Source organism: Lithobates pipiens, unplaced genomic scaffold (assembly GCF_037356315.1).
Source record: "Lithobates pipiens isolate NorthernLeopardFrog02 unplaced genomic scaffold, aLitPip1_a1.2 Scaffold_25, whole genome shotgun sequence".
NCBI classification, from domain to species: Eukaryota; Metazoa; Chordata; class Amphibia; order Anura; family Ranidae; genus Lithobates; species Lithobates pipiens.
The window spans coordinates 210,658,501-210,673,518 of record NW_027507787.1 but is presented as its reverse complement, the minus strand read 5'-3'; the positions used below and the strand labels follow the sequence as shown (position 1 = coordinate 210,673,518).

Sequence of the window (15,018 nt, the reverse complement as noted above, 5' to 3'; positions counted from 1 at the left end):
TGTGTAAAATCATTTTTTTAAAAGATAATACTATTTACAGTAAAACCTTCATTTGAGAGTAACTTGGTTTGAGAGCGTTTTTGCAAGACAAGCAACATTTTTTAATACATTTTGACTTATATATACAAGCGATGTCTTGATATACAAGCAGCGTCATGTCACCAGGAGCGGACTCACAACTCATGGGGTCCCCAGGCAATAGGATATTATGGGGCCCCCAGGCAATAGGAGATTATGAGGCCCCCAGGCAATAGATTATGGGGCCACACAGTATACACACACACATACAGTATCTACACACACAGACACACAATATACACACACAGTATACACACACTTAAAAGGTACTGGCGAGGCGGGGCAGCTATAATCTTGGTATTTTAAAAAAAACACAGATTTTTACATACTGTCCCTGGTTTTATTGAGGCTGGCAACCCTGATGGGGCCCCTTAGTGGCATGAGGCCCTCGGGCAGTGCCCGAGTGCCCGAATGGTCAGTCCGCCCCTGAATGTCACAACTGAGTATAAAAGAGAAGAGAGGCACCTCTAAGTGTAGTAATATGGTTACATTTAATGAAGGTACAACATTTATAAACTCACATGGTTGATGATTAAAACAGGCACATCCAAGTATGCAGGCATCCCGGGTTACGTTTTTCACATAGACCACATTGCTATAATTTTTTTATATGGACTATAAACTCAAGGACTTATGAATAAATGGTTGTGGAACGAATCATTTAAGTTTCCATTATTTCTTATGGGGAAATTCGCTTTGATATACAAGTGATTTGGATTACAAGCATGCTTCCGGAAAGAATTATGCTCACAATCCAAGGTTTTACTGTAATTGCTTCTTACCAGTGTTTGCACCATGTGTGGCCTTTGCATGCGTAAACTTTTCACAGTCTGGAAAACATCTAGTAACCCTTCGGCTTTCACCCGCTCCAGGATATTGCTCAGGGCGATAAATGTTCCCGTTCTTCCAGCACCAGCGCTAGAAAGGAATATGCAATTATGTGTCAGCAAACAAACATCAAACCAACAACTTCCTACAGAGAGAGGACAGACCAGGATTCACAAACTTCTCTGTAATACTACCGGGGGACTGCGAGGCTAAATATAGAAAAGGCACGGAACGTGGAACTCCGTCCAAAACTTCTTACAGTGAAACTTTAGTATACTTTTAAAAACTTGCAGAATTTGTGATTTTTTTTTTTTGTAGGAGAGACATACTTATTACCTTGATTAACTAAAGGCAAATAGGCTGTTCACTTCACTGCAAGGGAATTTTCCCCAAAGCTTAGTGAATGAGGTGAAGTTTCAATTAGCAAAAGAATACTCAACCACATGCAAGGAAAATAAAACAGGAATTTTGCTTAAAAGAATAATTTAAATGATTATTATTATGCAAGATTTATATAGCGCCAACAATTTGTGCAGAGCTTTTCAATATAAAGGGAGACAATGCAGCAACAATACAATTCAATACAAGTAGGTTAGGAGGGCTAATTAAGGTTTTTCGTTCCCTGAGTTAAAGTGGTTATAAGGGCTCAAGTTTTTTTTTTAAGTTTTGTATTCTATACACCAGGGATATGCAAGTAGCGGACCTCCAGCTGTTGCAGAAATACAAGTGCTATGAGGCATAGCAAGACTCTGACAGTCACAAGCATGACACCCAGAGGCAGAGGCATGATGGGACTTGTAGTTTTGCAACATCTGGAGGTCTGTTAATTGCATATCCCCGCTACACATTAAAGGGGTCGTAAACCCTCAAGGTTTTTCACCTTAATGCATTGTATGCCTTAAGGTGAAACACCTTCTTTAGTGTAGCAGCCCCCAAAGCCCACCCTTTTACTTATCTGACCCCAATCTTTGCAGTGACGAAAACGAGCCCAACAGCTCCAGCCGCTGTCCCAGGTCTTCATTGGATAGATTGATAGCAGCAGCAGCCATTGGCTCCCACTGCTGCCAATCAAATCCAATGACATGGGAGCCCGGGGACGGGGGCCAAGTCCTGCTGTCTGTGTCAATGGACGGAGCAATAGGACTCAGGAACACGCCCGCATGGGTGCCCCCTTGAAATGCGGCTCTCCGAGGGGGCACTCGATGTAGGGAGGTGCCAGGATAGCTGCTGGGGGACCCCAGAAGAGAAGGATCAGGGGCACGCTGTGCAAAACCTTTGCGCAGAGGAGGTAAGTATAACATGTTTGTTATTTGAAAAAAATAAAAATAAAAACCTTTGCAACCCCTTTAAGGTAAAAAACCTAGGTGCAGCTTCCCCCAACCCCCCTTATGCTTACCTGAGCCCCATCTTGATCCAGCGAAGTGCATGAGAGCAGCAGCTCTCCTGGGTCTCTCTCTTCTCTTTGGCTCACACAGCAGCCAGGAGCATCAGCGGGGGACCCAAAAAGAAGAGCATTAAGGGCTGCTCTGTGCAAAACCATTGCACAGAGCAGGTAAGAATAACATGTTTGTTCGTTTTTTTTGTTTTGTTTTTTCATTTAGAATAATTTTAATACGTTAATACTAATAACCGAAAAGGGTTTGTGAGAAATATAAAGGGGACAGATTTTCTGTAACCACATGTACTGCAATTAGCCTTATTGTTACTGCTAAATAACCACAACCCTTCAAGGATAAAAAGATTTTCCATTGGCAAATTTGGTTTCTGAACCTGAACTAGGAGAATAGAAAGCTTACAGTATATACAGTATATGTCCCAACTTTCTTTTAGTTTTGGATAGAGTAGGAAGAGATTAAAGCCCCTATGAGTATGTCTTTTGCTATCTGTGTCCTGTTGGGGAGATTTCCTTTCATTTCCCGTTACAGAGCATTCCACCGGGGGTAATTCCCCTCTTAAAAATATAAATGGAGATTGGATTCCGGGGGGGGGGGGGAATCAGAGGGAGTAATTCAATCTCATCACTGAATTCATATAAAGCAGAATTGTAAAGAAAGAGAAGAACGGGGATAAACAGAATGGGGATTTTGAAACAAACACACTTTTTCTAGCATTCATTAATTCTCTTGGTTGGACAAAGATCCTATAGAATCTCATGATTACATGCCATACAATTTAGTTTATCTGAACAGATAATCTGTAAAATATAGCATGTAACTAGGAAACTGTAATGGATCTTTGTCCTATGGTCCAATCAAGAGAAATAAGGAATGTCCAAAAAAGTCTTGCTTTTATACGAAAAAATTTATAATTGGAATGTTTTTATATATGAGCATGTATTGAATACAGGTACTGTATAATATAAATATTCTTCTTCCCTTTGTGGAATTCTTTTCCCTATAAATTCCCTTCTTAGACAGCTGTCAGCTGAACAGGTGTCCTCATTGGAAGATTGCCTCCCATCCCTCGTTATGGTGACCAGTCTAGAGTGTTGGATGTCCCATCACATTCTGTCTCGATGGTAATAGTCACCAGGACAAACAGAGAGGGTGAATGTAACTAGTAGGGACTTGGACAGCAATAAAAACTAAACATAGAAAAAAGAGTCAGCACATGGTTATACCAATTCCCAAGCCATTGTTTGGCTAGAATCAAGTAACATGACCTCAGCTAAACAGAACGGGATATACATTGGGGTGGTTGGCTTTGTCTAACCTGCAGTGCACAATGATGGGATGGTTCCCCGTCTGCTGTTGTTGTTTCTGGACGGCTGCGATCAGGTCGATCATTCCCTTCCCTTCTGCGGGAATTCCTATTTCTGGCCACCCATGGAAGTGGAACTGGCGGACTAGGCGCGTCTGCTTCTCCTATAAAATATTGGCTTGTGTCAGTTATATAGCAGCAATACGATTCCTTCCATTTTATGTTGCTATTCAAACCAATTATATATATATATATATACATACATATATCCATATTAAACTCCAGGGAATAAAATGGCCGCACTCTGATAGCATCACTTCCAAATAAAACTACTGCTCTAATCCAGCACACCCTAACTTTCCTTGCTGAAGGCCGCACAATCCAGCACACCCCAACTTCCCTTGCTGAAGGCCACTCTAACTAAGGCATTGATTAGGGTGGCCATCAGCAAGGGAAGTTAGGGTGTGCTGGATTGGATAGAGAAGTGACTGGCTACTGGGCTACCAGCACCTAAGCACACAGAAGCAGAGAAAAACTGACAGATGGGCACAATATCTGATAAACTCAAGAAGAGCCTTTTCCATAGAACTTTTTGGTCAGGTCTTTCCTAAACCTTTCCAATTTAATAAGGCTTTGGACTGGCATGCTTAATGTTATAACACATGTGCAATGCCAATTTCTACACACATACTAGGGCTAATTTATACAGGAGCCAATTAACCTACCAAGACCACGTCTTTGGAGTGTGGGTGCAAACCAGAGTACCCAGAGGAAAACCCATGCAAGCACGGGGAGAACATGCAAACTCAATGCAGATGGTCTAACGGCTGGGATTCAAAACAAGGACCCCAATTGCAAGGCATAAGTGCTAACCACTAAAGCACTGTGCTGCCCCTTGTTTGTTGTGGTCAGTTCTAAAAAAAAAAAAAAAAATATATATATATATATATATATATATATATTAGGATTTACACATTAATAAATGAGAAGGGAATCCCTCACCACCCAGAATGTATTATTTCATATGGGACGGTCTGTGACTTTGATCAAAGGGAAGCAGTCTGAAGGCAATAACACAAAGGTTTTATAAACATAGAAAAAAATATATATATACATCGTCAGCTTAAGAACACATACATACATATATATATATATATATATATATATATATATATATATATATATATATCAGTGATACCAAACTATTATGAATTCTCTTTATACGACAAAAAACAGTCATATTTCTTTACCTGATTACTGCTCACTAGGAAGTCTCTGACACTTATCGTGTCCAGTAACCGATCACCCTTTATATCTATAGTGATCTCTCCATATGTGATGGAACCTTCAGATGGCCAGTACTGACAGCATTTCTCCTGTGAACGAAGAATTAAGACATTGAACACACATCTCACTAAGCGGTGTCACACACCTTTTACAGTAGACATAAACTCTAACTAGATTACAACGTATATTGCATGCCCTCCAGCTTGTAGCAAGAGAGCAAGTGACAGGGTGACAATGCAGGACAATAACTGGGAGACAGGGACAGAGTGTTGTCACCCTATAACTGGAAGTGTATAAGACTACAATAACACAGCGGGGAGGGTTCCTCCATCCACCTTACTTGGGTGGATGGGGGAATCCATTTCGTTTTTTTTCAATCAGTCCACTGGTCCCAGAGAGCATTTCTTCTTGCTGATCTCTGACCAGTCTTGTTGTGGTCCCTCTCACTAATGCCGTCATGTACATTGAAGTACCAACAGCTACTGCTGGTCCTGCAAGGTACTTGATGACATAGGAGTACTCATCCACATTCTACAGCAGGATCAAAGAGGACTAAAGCACCAGCATGCTTGGTGACCCTGGAGCAAGTTAGGATTTCCACGGTCATCTCCCTGACCTAAGAAGCCCTAAAGGAGAAAAAGTAGTATGATTAAAGCTCTTTTGGGCTCACTTCTCCAGTAGGTCGCAGGAGTGCACTTAGTTCCGCATTCCTGTGACCTGCTTTCAGCCAACAGAGGGCTAAAGTCTGCTGTTGGCTGATGTCACATAGCCGGTCCAGGCTCTGGATCGATCCTGTCTTTAATGATAGATTCCCCCCCAGATGCCCAGACCGACAGCTGGCTAAGCCTCTCAGTGAGCCGCTGGGAGACTGAGCCAGCAGCTCCCACCCCCTCCACCTCTGGGCGCTCCAGTAAGCACTAGAGGGGCAGAGCAGAGAGCCGGTGAATGACAGTCACGGATTCTATCTCACGTAAGATTCAAAACTGAGCGATTGGTGGCCTTTGATCAATCAGTTCTCAGTGTACAGGTAGTGGGGGGGGGGGGGGGGGGCGGGGACAGATGCAGCATTGAATCAATGCTGAATCCACCCAAGTATGACAGTTTTTTTTTGTTTTTTTGTTTTTTTTTTATTCTCGAACGTCTCTCTTAAAGAGGATGCAAACCTCCATGAGGAAGTTGTACCTATAGGTAAGCCTAGAATAAGGCTTACCTATAGGTACTGTAAAAAATATCTCCTAAACGTGCGCAGTTCAGGAGATATTTACTGTTTACTGCGCCAATGATGTCATTGGCACATGCACTTTGAAGGAATGCCGTGCCGTTTATTCAGGCGAGTGTGCCGTGAGAGGGACGTCACGTGGTTCCGGCCAGCCACGGAGCCGGACTCCGCGCTCCCACCCGGAAGGAAGATGGGAGCGAAGATGGTTTCGGCCTGCAGTGGGGACGACGCAGGCTTCGTTTGCAGGTAAGGGTCACACAATGTGCTAGTATGTGATGCATACTAGAACATTATGCCTTTACTTTGCAGGAAAGAAGGAAGGAAGAAAAAAACACCAGGGTTTATTTCCTCTTTAAGGGCCCATTTAGACTATTGTGTTTCAGTAATACAATTATTGCAGGTACATGCATTGCTGGCACTCAATTACGCCAATGCCGTGTACACGCGGCCGGCCTTTTTTGACAGCAAGGGTCCGACGGAAGGAAATCCGTCGGACAATTCGATCGTGTGTGGGCTTCATCTGACCGTTGCTGTCTAAAAATCAGACAGACTTTAGATTTAGAACATGTTTCAAATCTTTCCGACGGACTCGAGTCCGGTCGAAAAATCAGTTCGTCTGTATGCTAGTCCAACGGACGAAAACCGACGTTAGGGCAGCTATTGGCTACTGGCTATGAACTTCCTTATTCTAGTCCAGTCGTACGCCATCACGTTCGAATACGTCGGACTTTGGTGTGATTGTGTGTGGCCAAGTCCATTCGTTGGGAAAGTCCGTCGGAAGTCCACCGAAAGTCCGTCAGGAAGACCGTCGAACCTAGTCTACCAGAAGGTCTGGTCGTGTGTACACGGCATTAGGCAACGTTCATGTATTTCACTGCACTGCACCAAATGTTAACCCACCAATTTACAATTTCTGAGTCATGTCTGAGTTTCAGGATATTTCAGTGCGTTGGCAGCCCATAATTTTTATGTGCTGCCTTAACACAATGCATGCTGTGCAAGCATACCACAACAAGAAACCACTCTATAATTGTAAATGGGACCTAAATCTTTCATCAGCTTGGGGGGGGGAACCAGAGTAACATTAGAAATTAGAGTTTATTATATGCCTAGAATTTCAATTTTACTGAAAATCACAATAAAATTCTTCATCGAGCCAATGAAAACCAGAAAATCATCAAATCACTATTTTGGTATTCTCCAAATGATCAACATGCAGACCTGTCTGATCTGTGCAGAATGGCGTCATTCAGGAACCCGAGCGATCATGTGCCATGGATTGCATGAACAAATCTCTATGCACGGATTACAGGAGGGAATGTGCAACTTGGCAATTGGCCTGATTTGTAAACATATTTGTTTATCACTGCTGACGATCGCTGTGTCATCTCCTGTGTGGAAATCAATAGGGACCTGTCTGATCCCTCTAGACACACATAGGAGAAAATCATCTCATCTGAAAAGACTGCAGACCTGAAATTGCCAGCAAGCTCCGAGCCTCATCTCTATCCAGCCCCCACCTCGCCATACCTGCTCCCAACCCCCACCTCGCCATACCTGCTCCCTTTCCTGTAGCTCAGTCAGTATGACAATCGTATGACATTTCCACTCCCACGCCATCCTCCAGAAATCTTCCACCGTATGCGGCAGCGGCCCTTGTGTCGCAATGAAATAATCTTTCTGTCGATAGCCCTGAAAGATATGAAATATACAATAATACATTATACCTGGTGCTGACAATTGGGGTAGGGGGAACCCGTATGAATCCTGTATTAGTCCTGCGTACACCAATACATACACATAACAATCCAATTGTATAGTCACCTATAGATTTACCAAATTTGTCAACACAAGGGCCTAGCTTAAAGGGTTAGGATCGCTGGAGGAAAGTACAGCGGGGACCAGGGGGTTGGGGAGGATGTACCATGTTAGTTCACATTTATATTTTTTCTGTAAAGGTGAGTTAGACCTTTAACAATTGGGGGGCCTACCTAAATAATCCACACTGTATCCAGACTGACAGGACCTTGTCATATAGAGTTGTAGGGGATCAAAAATATTATTTTTACCTATATGGTGTGGTGGATGGCATCGGTTTATGTGTGGGCACCATGTGAGTACCACTTTTTGAATCCACTCTGTAAAATATGCATTGTCATTTTAAATACGATATAGCTTCATATGTATATAGGAGTTGCTTATATGACATAAATGTTGTTGTTTTTTTATAGACCATATCAACACCACATACAGGGATGTCCCTGAAGAAGGAGTCTCAGAACTCTGAAACATGTTGGAATTTGGCACTTGTAGCCCCTGCATGTGTATTGTACAGTAGTACCTTGGATTACGAGCATAATTAGTTCCAGCATGCTTGTAATCCAAAGCACTCGTATATCAAAGCGAGTTTCCCCACTGGAATCATTTGAAACTCAGATAATGTGTTCCAGTGCCACTGCTGGTGTATACAGTACCGCATGCGGCCAGAGATGCCAGGGAGCCGGAGACACACAGAGATGCGCCAAGCGTCTCTGGCGCCCCCCCGCACCTCTGACCACACGCGGTACTGCACCCCAGAGGTTTGAATCTTGCTCTTCTTGCGAGACAAAGCTCACAAATCGAGTAAGGATTAAAAAAATAAAAAACTTATTGCGAGATGCTCGTAAACCGTGTTACTCACAATTCGAGGTATTACTGTATTATCATAGGGCACTTTTGTTGGGTCTTCTCTGTCTTCTCCCTCTGTTCATCTTCTGATGTTGACTGGACACTCTCTTCCACTCTAATACCGGGTACGCCATTTTCCACTACTTATGTTGGCATGGGGCGGGTCACCGTGTGATGTCCTCGGGAGGCCTCACCCTCATATCGTCACTGCTTGGGGCATGTTGGATGGATGACCCCACCCCATGCCAATATAAGTCATGGCACACCGCACACCTGGCATTAGAGTAGGAGAGAGCGTTAAGTCAACATCAGAAGAAAAACAGAGGGAGAAGAACCAGAGGGAGAAGAACCAGAGGGAGAAGAACCAGAGGGAGAAGAACCAGAGGGAGAAGAACCAGAGGGAGAAGAACCAGAGGGGGCTAGAAGACATCAGCGGAGAGAGCAGGGAAGACCCGGAGAGGGGAGAAGAACCAGCAGAGGCAGAAGACATTAACTGAGGAGGCAGAAGACGTCGTCAGCAGAGCCGGAGAAGAAGTTGGAAGAGACCCTGGAGCTGCCTAATAAATTACTTTAAAAACATGTGTTCTGTGTTTTATTTTTGACACTTTTTTTTAGGTGAATAGGTAGGGGTACAATGTACCTTACTCATTCACATAGGTTGGGGAGGGGGCTGGGATCTGGGACCTCCTTGTTAAAGGGGACTTCCAGATTCCGATAAGTCCCCCGCCAAAAGACCCCGACGTTCAATGGCCAGGGTTGTCAGGAAGAAGCCCTTTGTCCTCATCAACATGGAGCAGGGCCCTCCCTGCCTCAAAGCACCCACCCCCCATATTGAGGGCATGCGGCCTGGTAAGGTTCGGTGGGGGCTCGCTCATCCCCACCCCCTTTCCTGGCCTTGTCGGGCTGTGTGCTCAAATAAGGGTCTTGTATAGATCTGGGGGGACCCCCACACCGTTTTTTCAGCATGGGGGTCCACTTAATATCCATACCAGACTGAAGGGCCTGGTATGCTCTTGGAGGGGGAACCCATGCTGTTTTTCTTTTTTTTCATTTGGCATGGAGTTTCCCTTCAAGATCATCAGAGCACAAGTCGCATGCCAAAGTTGGATCAGTTAAGACTGTGATCCGACTTTAGTGATATTCAATGGACTGAAGTAGGATCAAAGTAGTGCAGGGACTACTTTGAAGTCGGCACGACTTGAAGTGATACTAATATGAATGGTAGTCATTGGAAATCATGGGGAAAAACTTGCAGTCCCAGATTGTAGGACAAGCCATACAAGTGTGAAAGGGGGCTTAAGCAGACTGTTCTTCTCTGCACTCCCCCAGCCCCAAAGTAGTTAAAAAACAGCAATTTATTTTCATTTTGTTTGTGTACAGTTTTTCACTTTTTTTTGCCAGCCAACCCCCCCCCCGGCAAGAATGATGCGTCTTGTCCTTACAGGCACCTGGGATATCTACATCACATATCTCAGGAAATTTCATGAGTAGGACACAGAGCGGTTGGTGGGCAGAGCTGGTGTGCATCATCATAGGCCAGCTGCCTGAACCTGGAAGAGGCAGCCAACCAATTAGCCTACCAGCATGCCTTTAGAGTGTAAGAGGAGACCAGTGTACCCGGAGGATACCCACGCAGGCACAGAGAGAACATGCAAACTCTGTGCAGGTAGTGCCATGGTTGGGATTCAAGCTAATGGCCCTGGTGCTGCTAGGCAGAAGTGCTACCCACTTAGCCATCGTACTGCCCTATATTGTTGTTTTCCACCATCGACACACTCAGTGTTGATTACGTGTCAAAAACAAGGCTCAGGAGCTGAATCCACCTTGCAAGGACATTTCATGTGGCCCTCTCACCACTCTTGCAGCTGCAGCACCCCCCTAATGTCTGCCTCCACCCTGTCTCAACAGTCAGGAGCCAAAAGGAGGACCAAACTGCTCCGCCAGATCCTGCGCTTCTCCGTGCAGCTGTGGAGAGGTTCAACTCTCTCCCCCATTTCAGCAGTCAGCAGCAGAGGGGACAGAACTCCTTCTACAGATCCTGAGCCTCTCTGTGCAGCTGCAACACAACCTCATCTCTACCCTTCCCTGGTCTCAGCATTTAGCAGACTCTAGCAGCGCCAAACCCCAGCCCTCCTCCAGACTCTGCACTTTCTGTTTCCCAGCTCCACCCCAAGCTTCAGCAGCACAAGGTAAGGGGGTGCACTGTGTTGTAGGGGAGGGTTAGGTACTCTTGACTTCTGATGGAGGGCTCTGCATATCTGCTTATAATTATTACAGGAGGATCACACACTGCTGGTATCATCTACAATAAACTTGATTGGAAACTGCTCAGACAGAACACCATGGCAGATACAAGCAGCCCTAATGCTGATGCACCCCACAATGAAATGGAGTTTGACACCCCTGGCTTGATGGAGGAATCCCTCCTGCAGTGCTATTGTGTTCTACCAGTGCAAGATGCCATGGCGGCTGGTGTGTTTTTCTTTTGCCACCCCCCCGGTCGACGACAGGCAACCACTACCGCCCCCACCCCAGGGAGGACAGTCGGGGCATAAAAACGGCCCACACTTATCCTATCTAGGAAGCAGGTGGGCAGGCAGCGTTTCCGTCAGCTTTCTTCCTCCTCCTGTGGAGGATCATGGCAGCTTCCGCCATGCATCCTTCTCCTAGGCGTCCAATAGGCTCGCCTGACCTTTAAGGCAATCGGGAAATGGGTATCAGACCCGTGCTTCCTGATAGGCAGAGAGGCGATTCAGTGTTAGAAAAGCGAATATTCATTTGCTTTTCTAATACACCTGGGTGGACTCTGAGCGCAATGCTCTGCTCCATGAGCCCATCCTATTTTGAAGCCTATTAGGTCCTATGGCTCTAATCAAGTGCGTAAAACAAAAAAACAAACAAACACCCCCGTCGCTATAATTCACACGCAAGGCGTCCTGAAAGGGGCCGGACGCATGAATAGGGGGTGACCATGTTGGCTGTGGATAGATTCATGCTATGCATGAATCTATTAATCACATAGGTCAGTGATGGTGAACCTTGGCACCCCAGATGTTTTGGAACTACATTTCCCATGATGCTCAACTACACTGCAGAGTGCATGAGCATCATGGAAAATGGAGTTCCAAAACATCTGGGGTGCTAAGGTTTCGCCATCACTGATATAGGGGGTGACGTGGATAGAGGGGGCGGCGCCCGTGTGCCCCTTAATGGACGGGCCGCCATATAGTGTTGCTGACTTTGCCGGTGCCACTAATCGTTAAGGAAAAACTTGACAGGCTGGTTGCACACAAGTTAATCAATAGTTTAACTTATTTACAACCAGGGTGCCCATAGATCAAAATTCGGCCGGTCCCTGCTGAACTGGACAATTTTCGATCCATGTATGGTCGGCTTAGGTCTTTCATTGAATCCTGAAGTTTAATTACAGCACTTCCCTCTGGGGATACGATAATACCATCTATTTAATTCTCAAGCCTGGAATTAAGACCTAACAAAGGAAAGAAAGAAAACAGCAGCATGACTTGTCACATGAACCGTATTTAGAATCCTCAATGGCACTAAAGGCAAAACTTGTGTGTATACATGTCTGCTGCGGGTGTATGAGGCCATGACAGAAGAGGTGGGGGAGGGGGTGTTGCTGTATACGGGCGCTGCCATGCCCTGCTTTATGTGCTGTGTTATTACATATCTATAGATAATTCTTGTCAGGCTTCTTTTGTGCGTGGGATCTCCCTCCCATCTCTTGTTGCATAACATTCTTGCCGTCTCTTCCTCCCCCAATATAACCACGCTATGGCTCATGTTTCTGCTTGTCTGACTACTGCTGGATGGCCAGACCCAACGCAGTACCCATCCATCTGCAGTGGAAAAAGATAAAAGGAGCACACCTATCTCAGCAATGAATGGTGACGCCATCTGGTATATGTTCCGCCCCATGTCATTATTTTAATAAGAACTGATGAGCTATTGGAGAAAAGATAATGTTTGCTTTATAGTGTTGACAAAAAAACAAACCTTGGAGTAAGACAAGTATTCCTGTGTGTGAGCCCATTCCCTGCAAAACTGCGCAATAGATTCTTCATCACCGGAAGGGGAGGCAGCTCCAATCATTTTTTTGTGGTCAGGGTCAAGCCTCGTACACACGATCAGATTTTCCGCAGAGAAAACCTTGGACTTTTGTCCGAAGGCGTGTGCCTGGATTTCGTCTTGCATACAACCGGCAAGGAATTGTCGGCCAACAAACACAATGACGTACTACGTGGTTTTTCAGCTCTTTAGCGGCACCCTTTGGGCTGCTCCTGCTAATTTCGTGTTAGTAGAAGTTTTCTGAGTGTTGATTCATTTCACGCTTTTCAGTTTGTTTCTGAACATCCGTTCATCAACCATACATGTTGCGGAATCGGAGGAGTTAACGTGTTTATTATTTATTATTGGCCTTGGAGTTATTGCTTTGACCCAAGTCCAGCCCAGGAACAGGAGGATCAGGATTTTTTGGACCAAAAGATTGATTACTTTATTAATCGTGACCAATTATGTCATATGCCTTTGCTGCGTGAGCTCCAGGAGAATAATCCGGATGATTTTCAGAATTATCTCTAGATGACGGACCCCTGCTTTCACCAACTCTTGGCATTGCTGACCCCCTGTATTAAGAAGCAGGACACATGCATAAGGCTTTTATTTTATTTTTTGGTTTCAACTCAGGAAGATTGAATCTCCAGGGAAACATCAAAACGGTCTCTCCATCAATATAATTGATGATAATAGGTTTTCTCCAATTGCGTAAAGGTCCAGCTCAGGATGTTGGACGCATGAAATAAGAAGATATGGCCATATAGTGTAATACCATTAAAAAACTAAATTTAATAAAAATAGTAATAAACTCACATTTGAGAAGTGAATCAAGCGCTTTTCAAATAAAATCGGCTGCAGTGGAGTACTCCCGGCGCGTTTCATCCTCACATACATCGTCTGGGGTCGCGTTTCATCCTCAGACATCAACTGGGGACCCCAGACATTGTCTATGAGGATGAAACGCATCGGGAGGACTCCACTGCATCCGATTTTATTTGAAAAAAGCTCTTGATTCACTTCTCAAAATGTGAGTTTATTACTATTTTTATTAAATGTAGTTTTTTAATGGTATTACACTATATGGCCCCATCTTCTTATTTCATGTGTCCAACATCCTGAGCTGGACCTTTACGCAATTGGAGAAAACCTATTATCATCAATTATATTGGTGGAGAGACCGTTTTGATGTTACCCTGGAGATTCAATCTTCCTGAGTTGGAATTTCTACTGGTACTACAAAAAGCCTGTATGACCCTTTGAATATATATTTCTTTGGGTCAGATACGTTCGGTAAGCCCGCATCCACATTGGTGGTGGGATTGTCACATGGTGTTCGTATGTCATCCCTTTAAGAGTGAAGGTGGACTGATAATTTGACTACACACGTGGGACTTGATTATTTTTATCAAACAAAGAGACTCTATGTTTATACCAACAAACTGTTATGTTTAGGTTACTGATTATTTTTGTTTTCGCACATAAAGCAATATATGTCTATGTGGTAAATGTCTTATAGACATATTTAATGCACATTTTTTTGAGGTAAATTGTTTATTAGCACTATTTCGGTGTTTATTTAGATTAATGTTCCCATCATAAGGAACATTGGCATAGCCCTAGGTGGTTGTACACAGGGGTTAACATACAAGTTTTTGTATTTTTTTGCACTTTTTTTCGTTTTTTTTTGTTTAGCGCTACACGTTTACTTAGATTGTACACTTTCTATTGGCAGATAACATGTCTAATTGTATTTGTTTTCTTTTTTTAATGCACAATAAAAAAAATTGTGTAGAATAATACTTGGCTATGTGTTTTACTTCAAATGATAGTTTGGGAGTAGGCAGTTGCATTAAAAAAATACAATGTAAAATTAACAAGGGACACCAACATAGTTGTATATTTGATCTCAAAAACCACGGGATAATGGTGTTGTGGTAACTTGCCCAAAAAAAATAATAATAACAAGCATAATAATATTATTCTTGATATCACAATAAAAAAAAAAGCCTTTGAAAATGAGTTTGCAATAACTCCATCAGTCTCACCAGCAAAGCAGCTTCATTATTATCCCATTAAAGAAGAAGAGAATTGTGCGCTGCATTTGGAGATTTCATAATTTGCCGCGTCACGAATGTTAATTCTCCATTACAAATGCTAGTTTA

General features: G+C 43.8%; 1 protein-coding gene across 1 annotated transcript in view; it reads right to left on the bottom strand.

Moving 5' to 3' along the window:
- PTPRE (protein tyrosine phosphatase receptor type E) overlaps nucleotides 1-15,018 on the bottom strand; it is a gene marked incomplete in the record, with an annotated part of 298,322 nt that overhangs the window by 615 nt on the left and 282,689 nt on the right. Inside the window, 4 exon segments of the mRNA XM_077455513.1 lie at nucleotides 861-996; nucleotides 3,619-3,770; nucleotides 4,857-4,982; nucleotides 7,670-7,804. Of these exon segments, the coding sequence (XP_077311639.1) occupies nucleotides 861-996; nucleotides 3,619-3,770; nucleotides 4,857-4,982; nucleotides 7,670-7,804 (549 nt within the window).